The following is an 18,130-nucleotide window of genomic DNA, read 5'->3' on the forward strand; positions in this document are numbered from 1 at the left end:
TCGTGTTGATGAAGAGGCCAAAGTTGTCACAAGCGGCTGCAAATTTGTCCATGCTGGCTTGCATTTCCTGCTCCGATCCTGCATTAAGGGCACAGTCATCAGCAAAGAGAAGATCTCGTAGCACAGTCTCCTTTACCTTGGTGACAGCCTGGAGTCTGCGCAGGTTGAACAATTTCCCATCGGTTCTGTACCTCAGATTACCCACTTACTGTATTGACAAAGACCTTCAGATGAAAGAAATGATTTAAGAGTAAATTGTAAATAATGTTGTACAGGTTTATAAATCATCAGCATTTAGCACACTAATATGTAAACATATGAACAGCACACATTTAAATATTAATTTAGATTTGGTGCTCTTTTATTGCTGATTTCATTTGGAATCCTTCACAGAAGAAAGATTGCTAGTGGCTAAAAAATTGGGCAATGAAGATATCGCAATGTTCTAAGACTAAGCAACCAATAATCTTGAGATAAATCTGAGCTGATGAAATATTATGTCATGTTGTACTCTGGAACAGGATAGGTTACTTTATTTGACCTGTATCTGTGCTGTACTGATATGGTAGCTCACTGAACTAATTTAATGGAATCAATCAATTGGTTACCATGACTACAAAAGTGAATATTAGATGGTTATTCTGTTATTTGCAACAGCATATGTAAATAATTCTTACTTGCATTTTAGTTTTTAATATATATATAAAGTGACTAAGCCACTTTGGGATGTGCAAATATTATGGTTCTACAAGAAAGAAACACCAACATCCCTTGCTGACTGTTCCATTGTAACTCACTCTAAGGTGGATTGTTGCACAAAACACCCCATAATATTTTCCAAGGAGAACAGAATTACCTCTCTGAGGAAATATGCTGTGTGGTTTTTTGACTGTTGCTCAAAGGGGAAGGGGGGCAGGTATCCTCTAAATCTAATCACACTGGAAACCAGGTCCTGCCTCTGTACAATGGTAAATCAGAAAATGGATAATGGGTGTATCTACTCTGAACGTCATGATGCCTTGCAACATGCAGTTGTTCTGATCTTAATCATCTTAGCTGATCTTCAGCTCTGGAACAGGATCGGTACCTGTACCTGGATTTAAGGACAGCTAGTTTCTCCATTCTCTCTCATTCTTCCAGGCAGGTTTCAGCTATGTGGCTCTTTCTGCCTGTCCTGGTGGCTGTCCTTTTCCTCCTTTGCCGTTGGTACCTGGAAAGACAAATGGTGGAGAACCTGACGGAAAAATATGTCTTCATCACAGGCTGTGATTCTGGCTTTGGGAACCAGCTGGCCAGGCAGCTGGATGCTCAGGGTCTGCGGGTGTTGGCCTCTTGTCTCACTTCAGAAGCGGCAGAACAGCTGGAAAAGGTCACATCGGACCGGCTAAAAACCACTCTGCTGGATGTCATCAGTACTGAGAATGTTGCAGCAGCAACTGAGTGGGTGAAAACCTGCGTGGGGAAAAAAGGTGATGGACTCTGTTTATTATCCTATGTGGTATTTTTATGCGGAAGCAGTGCAAAAAAAAAAAATGGGCTTCTTTCAAGCTATCAGGTTTTACCTCTCTAGGAGACATAGTACATTTTCTCATTATGCATTATTAATTTCATTAATTAGTCAAGTGCACATTTAAACCAAACTCTTGATTCGTTAATTATGTACTTGTTTAGTTTGTTTCTTAAGTTGATTTTATACATAGAGGCAGTGGTGGGATTCAAATACGTGAACAACCGGTTCTCTGTGTGGATGCCGCTTCCGGAAGTCCATTCTGGGCCCGGGCAACAAAAAATTAGCTACCGGTTCTGCCAAACTGGTGCAAACTGGCTGAATCCCACCACTGCATAGAGGGTTTTTTTCCTCATCATTTGGTCAATAAGAAGAGATATAGAAATAACTCTCTTATGAAAGAAATGTCCTTGCATTTCTGTGGGTTCAGCACACAGAGACAAAAAAAAAAAAAGGCTTGAGGGAGTCAAATTCTTTTTAATGCTTCTCAAATATTTACAGGATATAGAATGTGGTACTTAAGAGTTTAGGACTTTAGATAAGATATACAGAATCCATAAACAGAATTTGTTAAACTCACATTCAGAATTAGCTCAGCAATATTCTTGAAGGGAATGCTGGATAATATAGTTTAAATAGATAATATAGATGACTGATAATGAGCAAGTTCTGTCTCCAACTAATCCCGCAAGGGGAATAGAGGTGGTGACAGGAACTGGAAGTTGCCAGGGAAGGCAATAGACAACTGTGCTAAAGAAACTTTCCAGAATTGGGCAGTTGTATTGGCATGTCCATAGTAATAACAATCATCCTTACAGACCCTTGTACATCAAAACCATATACTCAAGGAGGATCTAAATCACCACAATGCCTTGCATAAATGGTCATAAAATTGCAGCTGCATGAGACTTGTCCTCTCTTCATCTTCTCAGGGGGCATAAAAATAATAGGAACAATAAAAAAGTATAGCCGCATGAAATATCAGCAGAATCAGTGGAAAATCTGAAGGGCACCCATTTGTGAAAATGCATTACCAGGCAGATGCAGAAATCATGCATCCCATCTCTCTTGCTGCCAAGCTAAAATAATCTTGGAAGTCAATGCCCAGGAGCCAACACAGAATGGACATGCCCTTAGCATCATGGAAATAAAGGAGCTAGGGAACAGGTTGAATCTCTTTTGTGCCCCCATGCAATGATTTACACTAAAAGATTGTATGATCCATACAATAATTTAAAATGAAAAGGTCCAATACATATTAATTAAATTACATGTGATTTGATCATGATATTAGAGGAAACAAACCATAAAAGGAAAAGAACAGGAACAGCAGGTTCTAAAGTGGATCAAACTTATATCTCCTATTTTTAATTTATCTTATGAAATATAGATTAAATCTTGCTATTGCAAGATAGCAATAGCACAGCACTTATATGCCACGTCACAGTGCTTTATAGCCCTCTCTAAGCGGTTTACAGAGTCAGCATATTGCCCCCAACTATCTGGGTCCTCATTTTATCGACCTTGGAAAGATGGAAAGCTGAGTCAACCTTGAGCCAGTAACCATCGTACCCCTAGCAGTCAGTAGAATGCAACATTGCATTCTAACCATTGCATCATGCTGGCTCATTGTATGCAGAGCAGCACCTGAAGGCAGAACAAGAAGCAATGGATGGAAAGTGATCAAGGAGAAAACTAACCAATAAGGAGAAATTTCTTGAAAGTTAGAACAATTAATCAGTAGAATGGCTTGCCTTCAGAAGTTGTGGTTGCACCATCACTGGAGGTTTCTAAGAAGCAATTTGACAACAGTTTGTCTGAAATGGTATAGGGTCTCCCACTGGATCAGGGGCTGGACTAGAAGACCTTTAGGGTCCCTTCTAACTCTGTTATTCTGTTAAACAAATGACATGAAAACAAAAAACAGACATTTTAAAGCTAAATGGCCACGATATGGGACTGGCAATCGAAAAGTGCAACTAAAAAAGAAATAAAGGGCTCCATTAAATCTTTACAGCAGTTTGATTTGACACATTTGCAAATGAAGCATTCCATGGAATTTAAAGTGTGCATGATCTAACAGCTGTATTAAAAACAGAGCTATGAGGCGAAGGGATTATTGTGCCCACTTTAGGAGAAATCAGATTTTGACCCAGAGGGCTATTCCTTCTCACTGAACTGATTGATGGCAAATGTTCAGCACTGAACTTATTAATTAGGATCTGTGGATTCTCTTACACCTTTTCATTCATTATTCAGGAACAGGGAAGAGAAAAGCAGAGCCAATGACTATCAACTCTAAAGCAGTGATCTGAAGTGAATAGGGAAGTCATTACAGAAACGAAAGGGGAGGGGCTATTTTATGCAGATTTCTCTTTTTCTTCTTAAAGAGTCTAAATATAAGATATCTGCTGCCTAAAGAAATACAGAACCTTTGGGAAAATGGATACGTAATGGGAAAAAAAAGCTGATGTTGGGGGGGGGGGAAGTAATGTAACTTTTTCCCATAATTCATTGAAACCTTTGATGAGAACAGTTCTAAATATATTACTATCAGTGTTGAGTAAGTTTCAGAATAAAACTAATAAACTGTCAGCAAATTATCACAGGCTCTCTGTTTTTAATGTAATCCTTAAAATATATCTTACCTTTGTGGAAATGGATACGTAATGAAGAAAAAAAAATCTAAAGCTGATATTGGGGGGGATATTATTTTTCTTCCATAATTCTTTTAAGCCTCTGTTGAGAACAGGTCCTAAATTACTAATTACTAGTTAACTTTTACAGATTACATATACTTTACTATCAGTGCTGAGTAGGTTTCAGAATAAAATAAATATACTGTCAGCAAATTATCACAGACTCTTAGTTTTTAATATAATCCTTAAATATATTTGACTCATTTTTAATTAAAACATATTAAATTGCCATAGCCAACAATTCAGATGGCCAATTAACTGGCTCTATAATATATTATATTTATGTCTTTAATAAAGTTTTGTGCCTGTAACCAATTGTAATATACAGTATACAGCAGTGATGGCGAACCTTTTAGAGACCGAGTGCCTAAACTGCAACCCAAAACCCACTTATGCATCGTCGAGTGCCGGGTGGGTGTGGCCCATTGGCTGGGTGTGGCCAGTTGGGTAGGTGTGGCCCATTAGGTGGGCATGGCTGCAGCGATAACGGCAGACTGTGTGGGACTAAAAAGTTCAATCAATTCCAACTTTGCAAGATCTTTTTTTTCCTGCTAGAAGTTGAAATTGACTGATTGATTGAACCTTTTTTTTTACGGCGGCGGAGGCCTAAAGCAAAAAGGTTTTATAAAACCCAGCTGAAGGCCTAGGACTGGGGCGACGGCACGTGTGCCCACAGAGAGGGCTCTGAGTGCCGCCTCTGGCACCCGTGCCATAGGTTCGCCACCACTGGTATACAGTATTACAGTAACATATTGCAGTATACTGCACTGTAGCTTTAAGTCCAAATCAAGTCCTACATTTCCAAAGCAAGTTCTCTATGCTTCTTCTTTTCTCCCTGTCCAAAATCAGGACATATAATTATCAGACGAAAATGAATGCCATGGAAACAGAAAGTTTACTAAAGTTATGTCTATTTTTAGTTAGCTACCACTTTGATGGGAAGGTAACAGCGTTCTCTGTGCCTCGGCATATAGTCATGCTGGCTACATGACCATGGAAGTAGATTTGGACAATGCTGGCTCCCTCAGCTAAGAAACAGATGAACACCGCCCCCTAGAGTTGAATATGACTGGACAGGGGAAACCTTTACTTTTACTTTTATTATTTTATAAGTAACTCAAAGCAGCAAACACAAATAATACAGCTACCGTAGTTGTCAACTTTACAACAATTGATCTAATAAATGTTCAATGTTACAATGGGACTGAAAAAAGTGACTTATGACCATTTTTCACACTTACAACTCTTGGTAACGAGATCAAAATTCAAACTCTTGGCACAGGACTCATATTTATGACAGTTGCAGTCCCACGTTCAGATGATCACCTTTTGTAACCTTCTGACAAGCCAAGTCAAGAGGAAAACCAATAGTAGAGGTCTAGAACAATTGAGCGTGGCTACCTGGCCATGCCCGCTTCATTGCAGGGCCCCCACCACAGCAACCCATCATGGGTATTTATCATTGGTTGACCCTCTGCTGGCATTTTCCCCTCACCACTAGTGGGGAACTAAACTTTGCCACTAGTCCCCCATCCCTTCCTCCTGGGCGATTGATTCACAGAGGGACAATTTCTTCCCAGCCAATTGGCTGTACAGAGCAAATAGCCACCTGTCCTGGCAGACAATCAGCTACCGGGAGAAGCTGAAAGTGCATAGGGCCATGGTTTGCCTGATGAATTTCCCTCCTGCCAGCGAGCACCTGTGCAGAATGTGGCTGGCTAGCTGGGAAAACCAATACAGGATATTGCTGCTGATTGGGGAATGTTTTCTCTTTCTGCTGCACCATTCCTTGCTCACAAGAGAAGATGCTACAGAGATTTGACTGGTCCTTGCCTGGGCAAGTAGTTAAAGGGAAACGTAGTTAAATGGGTCAGTGTTGCAGGGGTCTGTGGTGAAATGGGCATGGCTAGGCAGCCGTGTTCAATCATCCCATTGTCAATTGGACTTATTCATGATGACAATGAAGGTGCTTACAGGGAGGAGGTAGAGGGTTTGGTGGACTGGTGTAATATGAAGAGCTTGGTTCTAAATGTAGGGAAAACAAAGAGATCATTGTTGTTTTTAGAAAAGGCAGACACCTTTGTGGGGGTAGTTAGCACTATTAAGTTTCTAGTGTGCAGAAAATGGGTAGGATAGCTTGGTTGCTTTCTGTGCCATATGAGAAGAGAACATTTTCTTTCTCCTGTCCTTGGATTGTATTACTGTTGTATATTGTATTACTGTTCGGTTTGCACAGGAAGGCTATGCAGAGAGTGGTGAGAACGGCAGAAAAGATTATTGGAAGTTCACTTCCTTGTATGTATGTATGTAAGTATGTATGTACAGTATGTATATACATACGTACATTCTTTTGGGCATCAGAATTTCATTTTAATATGTGCCAGTATGTACAAAGAAAAAGTGATAATAAAGGTTATCTTATTTTATTTTATCTTATTCACATGTTACTAATTTAATAACTGCAGTGATTTGCTTAACAATTGTAGCAAGAAAGGTGGTAAAATGGGGCAAAACTCATTTAACAAATGTCTCACTTAGCAACAGAAGTTTTCAGCTCAATTGTCGTCATAGGTCAAGGACTACCTATACTTCTTCCTCCTCCTATTTTCCCCTCAACAACAACCCTATGAGTGGGTTTGGGAATTTTATCTTTGGGAGTTATGAGTGACATAAAAAGCAGAACTGAAGGAACTGGGATTCCAGATAAGATTATTCCAAGACAGAATCATGAAGATCTTCCTGAATCCCATTTTTTTCCCCTCACAGGACTTTGGGGGTTAGTAAACAACGCAGCCATTAATTATCCGGTTGCTCCCAATGAGTGGCTGAAGAAGGAAGACTTTGCCAAGGTGCTGGAAGTCAACTTACTTGGGCTGATTGATGTGACGCTTCATATGCTACCCCTGGTGAGGAGAGCCAGAGGGAGAGTGATCAACTTGTCTAGTGTGGTGGGAAGACTGGCATACCCCGGAGGTGGGTATTGCCTCTCCAAGTTTGCTGTGGAAGCCTTCTCAGACACTCTGAGGTAAAATGTAAACCTAATAGCTTTTCTTCTTTCAGAATCCAATCTGGGTTGGTCACCAGGACCAGAGGTTTTGTCTTCCAAGCTTTTGGACTTGTGCTGGAGCCCATCCTCAGGGAACTTCTCTCTGTTCTCTGTGTGGTATTTATATGCCCCCACAGGCATCCCTCCCCAGGAGCAACATCGAGCTGGCCACTCCCATCCTGGCCACGTTCATCCAGTCTGCTATGACCACCGTAGCCATGCCCACCCAGTGGGCCACACCCACCCAGCAGGCCATGCCCACCCAGCAGGCCATGCCCATCTGGCACCCGGCAATACATGTGAGCTTTGGGTTGCAGTTTGGGCACTCGATCTCTAAAAGGTTTGCCACCACTGCCCTATACCAATTTTAGACAAGTGGCTGTCCAGTCTCTTCTTAAAAACCTCCAGTGATGAAGCACCCTCAACTTCTGAAGTCAAGTTGTTCCACTGGTGAATTATTCTCACTGTTAGGAAGTTTCTCCTTAATTCCAGGTTGCTTCTCTCCTTGATTAGTTTCCATCCATTGTTTCTTGTCCTGCCCTCTGGTGCTTTGGAAAATAAGTTGACCCCCTCTTCTTTGTGGCAGTCCTTCAAATACTGAAATACTATTATCATGTCACTCCAGTTCTTCTTTTCTCCAAACTAGCCATACCCAGTTCCTGCAACCATTCTTCATATGTTTTAGTCTACAGGCCTTTAATCAGGTTAGTTGCTTTTCTCTGCACTTTTTCCACTCTCATCATCTTTTTTGTAATGTAATGACCAAAATTGGATGCAGTATTCCATGTGTAGTCTTACTAATGTTTTATAAAGTGGTACTAATACCTCACGTGATTTTGATTCTATGCTTCTGTTTATACAACCAAAGATTGTATTAGCTTTTTTGGCTGCTGCCACACACTGCTGGTTCATATTTAAGTGATCATCCACTAGGACTCCAAGGTCCCTCTCACAGATACTGTATCAGCACTGCAATGATCTTGGATGAAGCCATTTTTTCTTTGTTTTTGGTTGCCACAGTACTGGAAGGGGAAGATCAGTGGTTTTAAGGTTAGTGTCATGGTTCTGAAAGATGAAACTCTTCAAAGAACTTTGAGGCATTGTTTACCTTAAAGAATCTTTAATTGAGCAACATAGCTTTGGCACGTACATAGGCAAAGCCAAAATCTGAATTCTCCTCCCCTAAACACATAGTATCGAAGTATAATTCACTCCTCCATTTAACAGTTATTAATCACATTCTCCAATTAGTTTGAAGTGCGAACTTTTCCTCCTGTTCCATAACCCGCCATTTCTTATCTTCTCTTATTACAAACAATCTTGAAGAATACTCTACTGAGATATTGTTATGGCTACTTATCCCCATGCACATTCTTCCCCCTCCCCTCCAGCACCATCTAATTCTAACTCTACAAGTAATACATAGGTTAAATAGAAAATGTCTGCATCTTTGTATATTGTCAAAGCAAGAACATCCGATGTTAGCAGTGTTGACATCCAGCCCCCCTTACAAAAAGGACAGATCCTGTAATGTAAACAAAAGCATATGTTAGGGACTATTTTTTGGTTTGTTGGGGTGTTTCTCATAAAACCTTTTGATGAGTCTGTCAGCTTTCACCTCGCTGGATTTCACCCAAGTGGCTTCAGGCAACGGGTATCCCTTCCATTGTACTAGGTACTGCAATTTCCCTTTAAAAATTCTAGAGTCAAGAATACGTTTCACTTCATAGTGGGTCTGTCCCGCAACTACGAGGGGCCCAGATGCTTTCTTAGGGGGAGGTCTTAAAGTGGAGCCCCGACAAGGTTTCAACAAGCTGCAATGGAAGACAGAGTGAATTCTCCCTAAAAGTCTAGGGAGTTTTAGTTCTATGGTGACCGGATTGATGATCCTTACGATAGGAAAAGGCCCCAAGAATTTTGGTGCTAACTTCTTACTGGGTAATTTGAGGCGTAAATATTTAGTCAACAGATAAACCTTTTCCCCAACTTGGAATGTTCTTTGGGGAGCCCTTTTTTATCAGCCTGCTTTTTATACGTTTCAAAAGTCTTTTTTAAAGCAGTTTTCATGTTTCTCCAAACTTCTTCCCATCCCCTCACCCATTGGTCAAGTGTCTGGGAAGCGGATGGCACCTGAGGGTATTCAGGCATTGGACTGAACTCTTTTCCTGTGGCTACTCTGAAAGGCATGTAGCCGGTGCTGCTGTGCACAGAATTATTGTACTCCACCTCTGCGAAAGGGAGGAGGTCGGTCCAGTTTGTTTGTTGGTATGAAACATAACATCTGAGATATTTTTCCACCATCTAGTTGGCGGATTCTGCAGCCCTATTGGTAGATGGATGAAAAGCAGATGATAGGCCTTGAGATAATCCAATTAATTTAAGGAAACCCCTCCAAAACTTCACTGTGAACTGTACCCTCCTGTCTGAAATTATTCGCTTAGGGGCGCCATGCAGTTGATAGATATGTTCCAAAAACAATTTAGGCAATCGTTGGGCAGATGGGAGTCCTTTGCAGGCAATGAAATGAGCCTGCTTCAAAAACAGGTCTATCATAGTCCAGATGACAGTATTTCCCCTACTTTCAGATAGGTCTACTATAAAGTCCATAGCTATTTCTTCCCATGGTTGAGAAGGGTCTGCCACTGGCTGCAGTAACCCAGGGGTTTTCCCTGGGATTCTTTTCATGATGGCACATACAGCACATCTCTTTACATAGTTTTCCACATCCCATTTCAGCCCTGGCCACCAAAATTGCCAGCGGATGAGATGTAGAGTTTTTAGAAATCCAAAGTGTCCAGCCTGTTTTACATCATGGCTGTGTTTGAAAGCATTAAGACAGAGGGCTTCAGGCAAATATAGTTTCTCCCCTTTGTAAGCCAACCCATCCCTGCATGTTAGGGAGGTTTGATTATCTTTGAACCATCAGTTGGTGAGGAGCTCTTGTTTTATTTTCTTTAATGCTTCTCTCACTAGCTTTATATGATCAGCCGCATTTGTGCTGTATATCAGGATGTCATTAAGGTACACCAGAACCCCTTTGTATAAGTGATCATGTAGGACCTCATTAATTAACTGCATGAATATGGCTGGGGCCCCCTGTAGTCCAAATGGCATGACTTTGAACTGATAGCTCCCCATAGGACAGTTGAAGGCAGTTTTCCACTCGTCTCCCTCCTTTATTCTCACCCAGTAGTATGCCTCTCTCAGGTCTAATTTAGTGAAGATGCTCTCCTTAGCTAGATGGGTTAGTAAGTCTTTCAGGAGGGGGAGGGTGTAATCCAAACAAAGATGAAGAGACCCATCTTTTTTTTTCTTTAAATAACACAGGGGCTCCCACGGTAGATTTGGCCCGTTCAATAAACCCCCTCGCTAGGTTTTTGTTCACATATCGCTGCATCTCCTCCATTTCAAGGGGGGACAAAACGTACATTCTCGGTCGTGGGAGTTTGGCTCCTGGCACCAATTCGATAGAGCAGTCATTGGGTCTGTGAGGGGGCAGGGCATCGCATTCTTTTTCATTAAATGCCTCCACTAAGTCTTGGTATTCGCTGGGGATGAGTGGTTCGCCTGGTGGCGGTGAAGCAGCCATATGCGCTCGCTCATTAGGTGGCCTAAAGTGTCCCGCAACATCTGTTGAATCAGTGGGGGGGTTAGGCCCTATTGGTAGTCTGACAGTTCTCATTCCTTTCTCCTACCATTTATCCAACCAGGCTAGCCCTAGGATCACCGCCTCAGTCATTTTTGGAGCCACCAGGAAGCGAATAAACTCCTAGTGCTCACCTATTTCTAGGTGTAGGGGCTCAGTTAATTGCGTGACAAGAGTCCCTCCCATCACGGAGCCATCGGCTTGCTCAAACCTCACAGGCTTGGAGAGCAGTTTTGCTCGTATACTCAATTTCATGGCAAACAGCAAGCTAATGATGCATTGGGAGCATCCAGAATCAACTAGTACTTTTAAATCTACCTGTGCTTCCGACTTAGGGATTATTAATTTGGCAGGCAGTGAAAAAGGTGGGATATGTCGACTCACCATCGGGTCGTTCTCTCCTTCGTCGTCGCTGTTGAAAGAGGGTAGAGTGGGGGTGGATCCAGCCTTAGTCCCGGCTTCCTCCTGTGTGGGGGATGTGACTTGGGCAACCAGTTCCTGTGTGATCTAGTTGGATTTTTCTTTTCTTTTTTTTTATAACAAGTTTTATTATTTTTCCATTTTTACAAAGCTTCAGGTATTAAGGAAGCAACATGGTGGTTGGGTAATACATAGTCCAATAACAGTTTTTCCATTCATATGTCAGTTTACATCATCAAAATTTTCCTCTCTGTTTCCCTTGGTTATTATACCAAATTCAAATTAATACATTGCTAGTTATAACTCTAATCCTTTAAGACATTTATCAACAAGTTTTGACTTATATGCCTCCAGATCCTGTTTTTAACTTTTATCTGATTTTTGTATCAAAAAGGATGTTGAAAGTTATGTAAAGAGCTGTGCAACTTGTGCAGCTATGAAAAAAATGCCCTGGTAAGCCTCCTAGATTATTGCAGCAAGTAGCAGACCCCTCCCAACCCTGGGAGGAGATTGCCATGGATTTTATTGTGGAATTACCAGAAAGTAGGGGAAATATGGTAATATGGACTGTCATCAACCTTTTTTCAAAGAAGGCTCACTTCATAGCCTGTTCCGGTCTCCCCTCTGCAAAGAAGTTAGCCAAACTGTTCCTTAAGCATATATACTGTCTTCACAGAGAACCAAAACAGATTATTTCGGATAGTGGAGTTCAATTTACTGCAAAATTTTGGAGGGACTTCCTTAAGCTGATTGGATCCACACAAGGACTATTATCAGCTTTTCATCTGAATACAAATGGAGCGGCTAAGAAAGCGAACTCAATGGTGGAACAATACATTAGATACTATGTTGATTACCAACAGACCTAGGCTGACCTCCTCCCTTTTGCTGAAGTAGCTTATAATAACACCGTGCATAGCAGCACTGGACTTACTCCTTTTAAAATAGCTACTGGTCGAGAATTCATTCCTATGCCTGAGTACCCGCAGGAGCCTCCCATCTCTCAAATCCTAGATCAGTGGATGACCTCCTTGAAAACTGTTTGGGACAATGCAAAACAAGCTTTAGTGAAAGCCTCAAAAATTTACAAAGAGCAGGCAGACAAGAAATGGGCTCCTCAGAAGCCAGTTCACGTGGGGGAGAAAGTCTATCACTCTACAAAGTATTTAAGACTCAAATTGCCAAGTAAAAAATTAGTACCAAAATTCCTCAGTTCCTTCCCCATAGTTCGAATTATAAACTCTGTTACGGTAGAATTAAAACTCTTGGGAAAAGTCCACCCTGTTTTACACTGCAGTTTACTAAAACCTGTCAGGGAGTCCTCCTTAAGACCTGTTCCCCAAAAAGCACCTGGTCTCCTGTTGGTAGAGGGAGAGACCCATTATGAAATAAAATGAATTCTTGATTATAGGTTGTACAAAGGAAAATTACAGTATTTAGTACAGTGGAAGGGATACCCACTATCAGAAGCTACTTGGGTAAAAAGTACTGACATCAAGGCAGATAGGCTAATATGTAGATTTTTTGATAAACACCCTCATAAGCCTCGGGAAGATTCCTAACTCTAACTTTTCTTCATCTGCAGGATTTGTTCTCTCTCTAGGGGATCCAACTGTCAACACTGCCATGATCTTGGCTGAAGCCATTTTTTCTTCGTTTTTGGTTGCCACAGTACTGGGAGGGGGATGAGTGGTTTAAAGGTTAGACTAAACAATAATTTATCCTGTGGGAACCAAGGTCATAGCTGCCTGACTTTTGGCAGGATGAGCCTTCCGTTAGAAAGCCCACCAAAGTATTCTATTGGGGAACATGGATAATTACATAGTCCTGGGGTGGAAAGTTCAACTTTGTAACATTGTAATGCTTGGGAGGGAACTCCAGACTTGGTTTCACTTTTGATTGTGCTGATACTTTATAGCCAATTAACATGTTCTTTAAGGAAAACTCTTGCATTGGAGTACTGCTTTTACTGGTCCCATCTATTGGAACCATGACATACTGTTTTTGAGCCAGGTTTCACCTAATCTGTACTTGTATCTTTGGTTTTTCCTGCCTGAGTGTAAAACCTTGCTTTTCTCCACATTAACTTTCATTTTGTTGGATAGGGCCCATTGTTTAAGTCTATCAAGATCTTTTTGGATCCTGAGCTTTTCTTCGGGTGTTTGGGTACTCCTGGCAGCTTAGTGTCATCTGCAAATTTGATGAGTTCTCCTTCTATTCTAAATCATTTATGAAGATATTAAAGAGTACTGAGACTAAAATGGAACCTTATGGTACTCCACTGCTTACTTCCCTGCATGTAGATTTAGTACCATTAAGAACTACTTGTTGAGTACAGTTTGTCAGCCAGTTACAAATCCACCTGGTGGTGATGCTGTCTAGCCTACATTTTTCTAGCTTAGCAATAAATAGGTTGCCTTACTAAAATCTAGATATATTATTAAATCCAGGTACATTATTTTCAGTCTCTGATTTACCACCAGCTTATCAAGTACTTAAGAGTCGAGGACTTGACAGTACAAGCAAACAACAGCCAACAATTTAATAGCGAGCCATCAACATCCCAATCAATATATAAAAAATAACATACAACAAGCACCATACAAATACCACACACAGAACACCCCAAAGCATACACTCTACTAGAGAGAAGTTCCCTGAGGATGGGCTCCAGCATGAATCCCAAAGCTCAGAAATCAAACACTCTGGTTCCGGTCACTGACCAAGATTGGATCCTGTAACATTATCCTGGGACACATATATTTGCCTTCATTCGTGAGCTATTTTTCTTGTTTAGCAGCAAATGTTGTTTAGCATTACATATGAAGCAGCAGGGCACTTAGTCCTTCTGGTCTACAATTAGTGGGCACATCTTTGAGATAGAAATTTGGCCTGCAGGTTGCAGTCCTGAAACTCTCAAAATGTTCAGGCAGTTGTATATGCACAGGTAAGAAGATTTATGGTAAATAATAGGACACTGAACACACAAGAACAATAATGTGAAGCGAGTTGGGACAAGACAGATACTGGCTTTCATGCCTATCGGAGGACTAGAACTCAGAATCTCACCATTTTTAGCCTGTTACTTTAACCATTATACCAAATGAACATGTAATGGCTAAAATGTAGATAATTTTCTTGAAATCTGAAAAGGAAGAACAGATTGAAAGAATGTATGATAAAATGGGCTATGAACTTTGCATATAATTGATGCAATAGTGGGAAGGACTGAAATTCACATTAGGTTATCATTTAATAGAAATTTTTATACTTTTATTATATGATTTAATGTTAGCATATGACTCCAGAAAATATGTCTAAAGGTCCTTCAAATCTATGTTGGAAATGTGGACAAAACAAAGAGTCACTTTATCATGCCTGGTGGACTTGGAAAAAACCCCGAAAATTTTGGTTTTAAAAACACAAAGATACAACGAATTTTAAACATCAATATTCAATTGAAACCAGAACTAGATAGAAAATTAGAAAAGAGTTGTGGAACATTGTTTTTTATGTGATAACTGCTGCAAATTTTTACATGCACAAAAACAAAAAGACTCTGAAATACCCACAATGCAGCTCAAAGCAGACTACATATTGCTTCAACCTCCTATTTCTTCCACCACAATAACCGTGTGAATTGGGTTGTCTTAGACTAGAGGAAGTAAGCAAACCCAGCAAACCCAGTCACCCAAGGAGTGTTTGTATCTAGAGTAGAGTAAAAGCTCAGTTCCTAGTCCAAGACCTTAATCCCTCCACCCTTCTGGCTCTCTTTATGCAAAGGTAATCCTTTTATTCCAATACAGGCGAGAGCTTTCTCCTTTCGGAATCAGAGTCAGCATCATTGAGCCTGGGGGCTTTGCCACAAATATGCTCAATAACGCAGAACAGCACTTAGAGGGTGTGTTCAGCCGAATGCCTCCACACGTCAAAGAATATTATGGACAGCCATACCTGGATGCTTGTGAGTAAAAGGGGAACTCTAGAAAGACTTTTGTCTGTGTATGAGTTATCGAGAACCAGCAGGGGCAGGAATCATAAAGGTAACCAAAGCCAACAAAAGACATTTGGCTACTTGAAGTAAACCAGCAACAGTTGCCCTTCATGTTCTCATTTGGAGTGAAGATGCTAACTAGTCAAGTTATTTTCCCACATCAGATAGAAAACCCCATGTTTCTCCATCTTGGGGTATTACAAATAAAATAACGCAATAAATAACCACTGAATGGCTTGTCAACAATGACACTTTCAAAAGGCTTAATTCATTCTGCTTGAAGTGACTATCTCAGTTCACCTCCTGACAGGCCCTGGCTTTGAGTGGAGAGTCCCTACCAATCCCAAAGCCATTCCACTTTTGAAGCATCACATTTTCAATTAGCTCTTTGGGCTGAGAACTGAAGAGAACCTTTTATATTGCTCTTCATTGTTCACACGCAACAAGGGTACTTGACACCTTATCTCCCACTATACCTTTCTCCCAGAATAGAGAGTTGGAATACTCATATTTTTTATATAAAATATAGCATAGAAACTACTATAGAAAGATAATTCACTGACTGATTTTTGCTTCATATTTCTTAGATCACAAACATATCTGCTATATCGTGAAGACTAGCAGCAAGAACTTCTGCTTGGTCACCAATTGCATAGAACATGCTTTGACGTCTTGCTATCCTCGTACCCGTTACTCTGCTGGCTGGGATGCAAAATTCTTCCTCCTGCCTGTCTCTTATTTGCCAACTGTAATAGCAGATTACATATTGAGGATTTTTCTTCCAAAGCCAGCACAAGCAGTCTAGATTCCATTACAGAAAATATATTACAGTTGTCCAAATGAGCAAACAAACTAGTTTCGGTTGTAGTGAAAACTGGTAAGATCATTTCACCAATGCAAGAACAATCCATATTTACAGCCCCATTGTTTAAGAATTAAAAAGTCTTCAAGCTTTGTAGTAAAGGAAAGATTTGCAAAAAAAATGTTTCTTTGTTTATTCCACTTAAAACAAGGAACATCTACTGTATCTATGTGCTTTCATTTGGATTTCTGGACAGAGTGCAGGAGTTGGAATAGATGGCCTAAATGGCCCATTTGATTCTGGGAAGGGAGCTACCTTTTGCAATAATATTCCAGACTGTTACATCATCAACAAGGCCAGGAACCACCTGAGAAAGCTAGTCCTTTTGCCCAGAAGCCAAGTGGGGTGTGGTGAGATAGTCTTTGAGCTTAGCAAGGAAGAAAGCATAGGCCAGGCAGAGGCTGCAGGACAGCAGTTCAATGGCTAAATGAGTCTGCCAAACCATTTGGGCTAGAGTCAGTTTTACAGTTCTGAATGACTTTGGCAACATTTTCTTCCCCCTGAGGGCCACACAGTATTGATTTTTTAATACTTATATAGGGATCCAATACTTGGGATACATCCTCAAACAGGGAAAAAAGCACCTTCATTCATCCCGCCTTCAGGCCATAGCCGCTCTCAAAGTCCCCACCAATGAGAAGCAACTAAGAACCTTTCTGGGCATCATAGGCTTTGCAAAACTTTGGATCCCCTTGTACTCTCTATTAGCCAGACCCCGTTATCAACTAACTCAGAAAAACATGGCCTGGGGATGGACAAGGGAACACTAGAAGTCATGGCAAGCCCTAAAGGATGCTCTTGTGAGAGCATCAGCTCTCGCCTTACCTGACCAAAGTCGAGGATTTGAACTCTTCATCACTGAACAGAAAGGGTGTGCCCTTGGGGTGTTGCTCCAAAAATTGGGCCCCAAGAAAATTCCAGTAGCATATTTATCAAAAGGCCTGGATAATGTGGCAAAGGGATGGCCTAGTTGTTTGCGAGTGGTGGTAGCTACTGCTGTCCTGATACAGGAAGCCCAAAAGATTGTATTAGGAGCACCTCTAGCTATACACACACCCCATTCAGTCCAGACTTTGCTAGAGCAAAAACTTCCAGCCTGGGAAACATCCAACAGTGTCTCTCGTTATGTCAGTCTTATCCTGGAACAGGATAATGTTTCTCTTTTTCACTGTGAGCACCTTAACCCTGCAACCCTTCTCCCTGTGCCCACAGAGGAAGTCTGTGAACCCCATAACTGCATAACTACATTAGAAGTTGTCATTGGGATCTGACCTGATCTCAGAGCAGAACCCCTTTCATATCCTGAAGTGCAATTTTGGATTGATGGGTCCTCTTTTATGAGGAATGGAAAACGGTTCACAGGGTTCACTGTTGTCACTGAGAAGGGCCCTCTGTGCATGCAACAAATGCCTTTGCACTGCTCAGCCCAGGCAGCTGAATTATTGGTCTTGGTTCAAGCATGTCGCATGGCTGAGGGTCTACGAGCCAATATTTACACTGACAGCCACATTGCCTTCCTGGCCGCACATACACACACAGCCCTTTGGAAAGCTCAAGGTTTCTCTGGAGTGGATGGAAGAACCTTAAAGATGAAACCTCTACTAGAAGACCTGGTCAAAGCGGTAAGAAAACCTTGAGAACTGTCCATTGTCCATTGTCCAGGACATCAACCTGACCCAATCTGAAATTATCCAAGGAAACAAGTCTGCCGATTATTGGGCAAAATAAGTTGCCATGTGTGGTCCTCCTGCCTTCAATAGTGTCCTTCCCCTTCTTCCAGTAGACCCTCTTGAAACAATGCCTCCCCTTTATCAACGGGATCGCTTGGATGGGAAGGGTAAATGGGAGGATGGGTGGTAGGTGGTTGAGGGAAAGGTAGAGTTACCCCACCAACTTCTTTGGAAAATTGTAACTAGGGCTCACCATGCATCACATTTGGGACCTAAGCCCCTGTCT

At 41.3% G+C, this 18,130-nt stretch overlaps 2 protein-coding genes across 2 annotated transcripts in view; both read left to right on the plus strand.

Moving 5' to 3' along the window:
- The first annotated feature begins 1,138 nt into the window (after positions 1-1,138).
- On the plus strand, positions 1,139-16,137 carry LOC107293734 (retinol dehydrogenase 7-like). The gene is made up of 4 exons (XM_015822894.2): positions 1,139-1,469; positions 6,973-7,231; positions 15,125-15,282; positions 15,900-16,137. Exons 1-4 carry the CDS (start codon positions 1,154-1,156, stop codon positions 16,115-16,117), a joined length of 951 nt encoding a protein of 316 aa, XP_015678380.1. The 5' UTR covers positions 1,139-1,153; the 3' UTR covers positions 16,118-16,137.
- A 1,834-nt stretch (positions 16,138-17,971) lies between these two features.
- Positions 17,972-18,130, plus strand: part of LOC107293731 (retinol dehydrogenase 7-like) — a 19,970-nt gene continuing 19,811 nt past the window's right edge. Inside the window, exon 1 of the mRNA XM_029285451.1 lies at positions 17,972-18,011. Coding sequence (XP_029141284.1) covers positions 17,972-18,011 — 40 coding nt within the window. The remainder of the gene's footprint in view (positions 18,012-18,130) is intronic.

The sequence above is a fragment of the Protobothrops mucrosquamatus genome, unplaced genomic scaffold (assembly GCF_001527695.2).
Source record: "Protobothrops mucrosquamatus isolate PMUCROS unplaced genomic scaffold, P.Mucros_1.0 scaffold1725, whole genome shotgun sequence".
Taxonomy (NCBI): Eukaryota; Metazoa; Chordata; class Lepidosauria; order Squamata; family Viperidae; genus Protobothrops; species Protobothrops mucrosquamatus.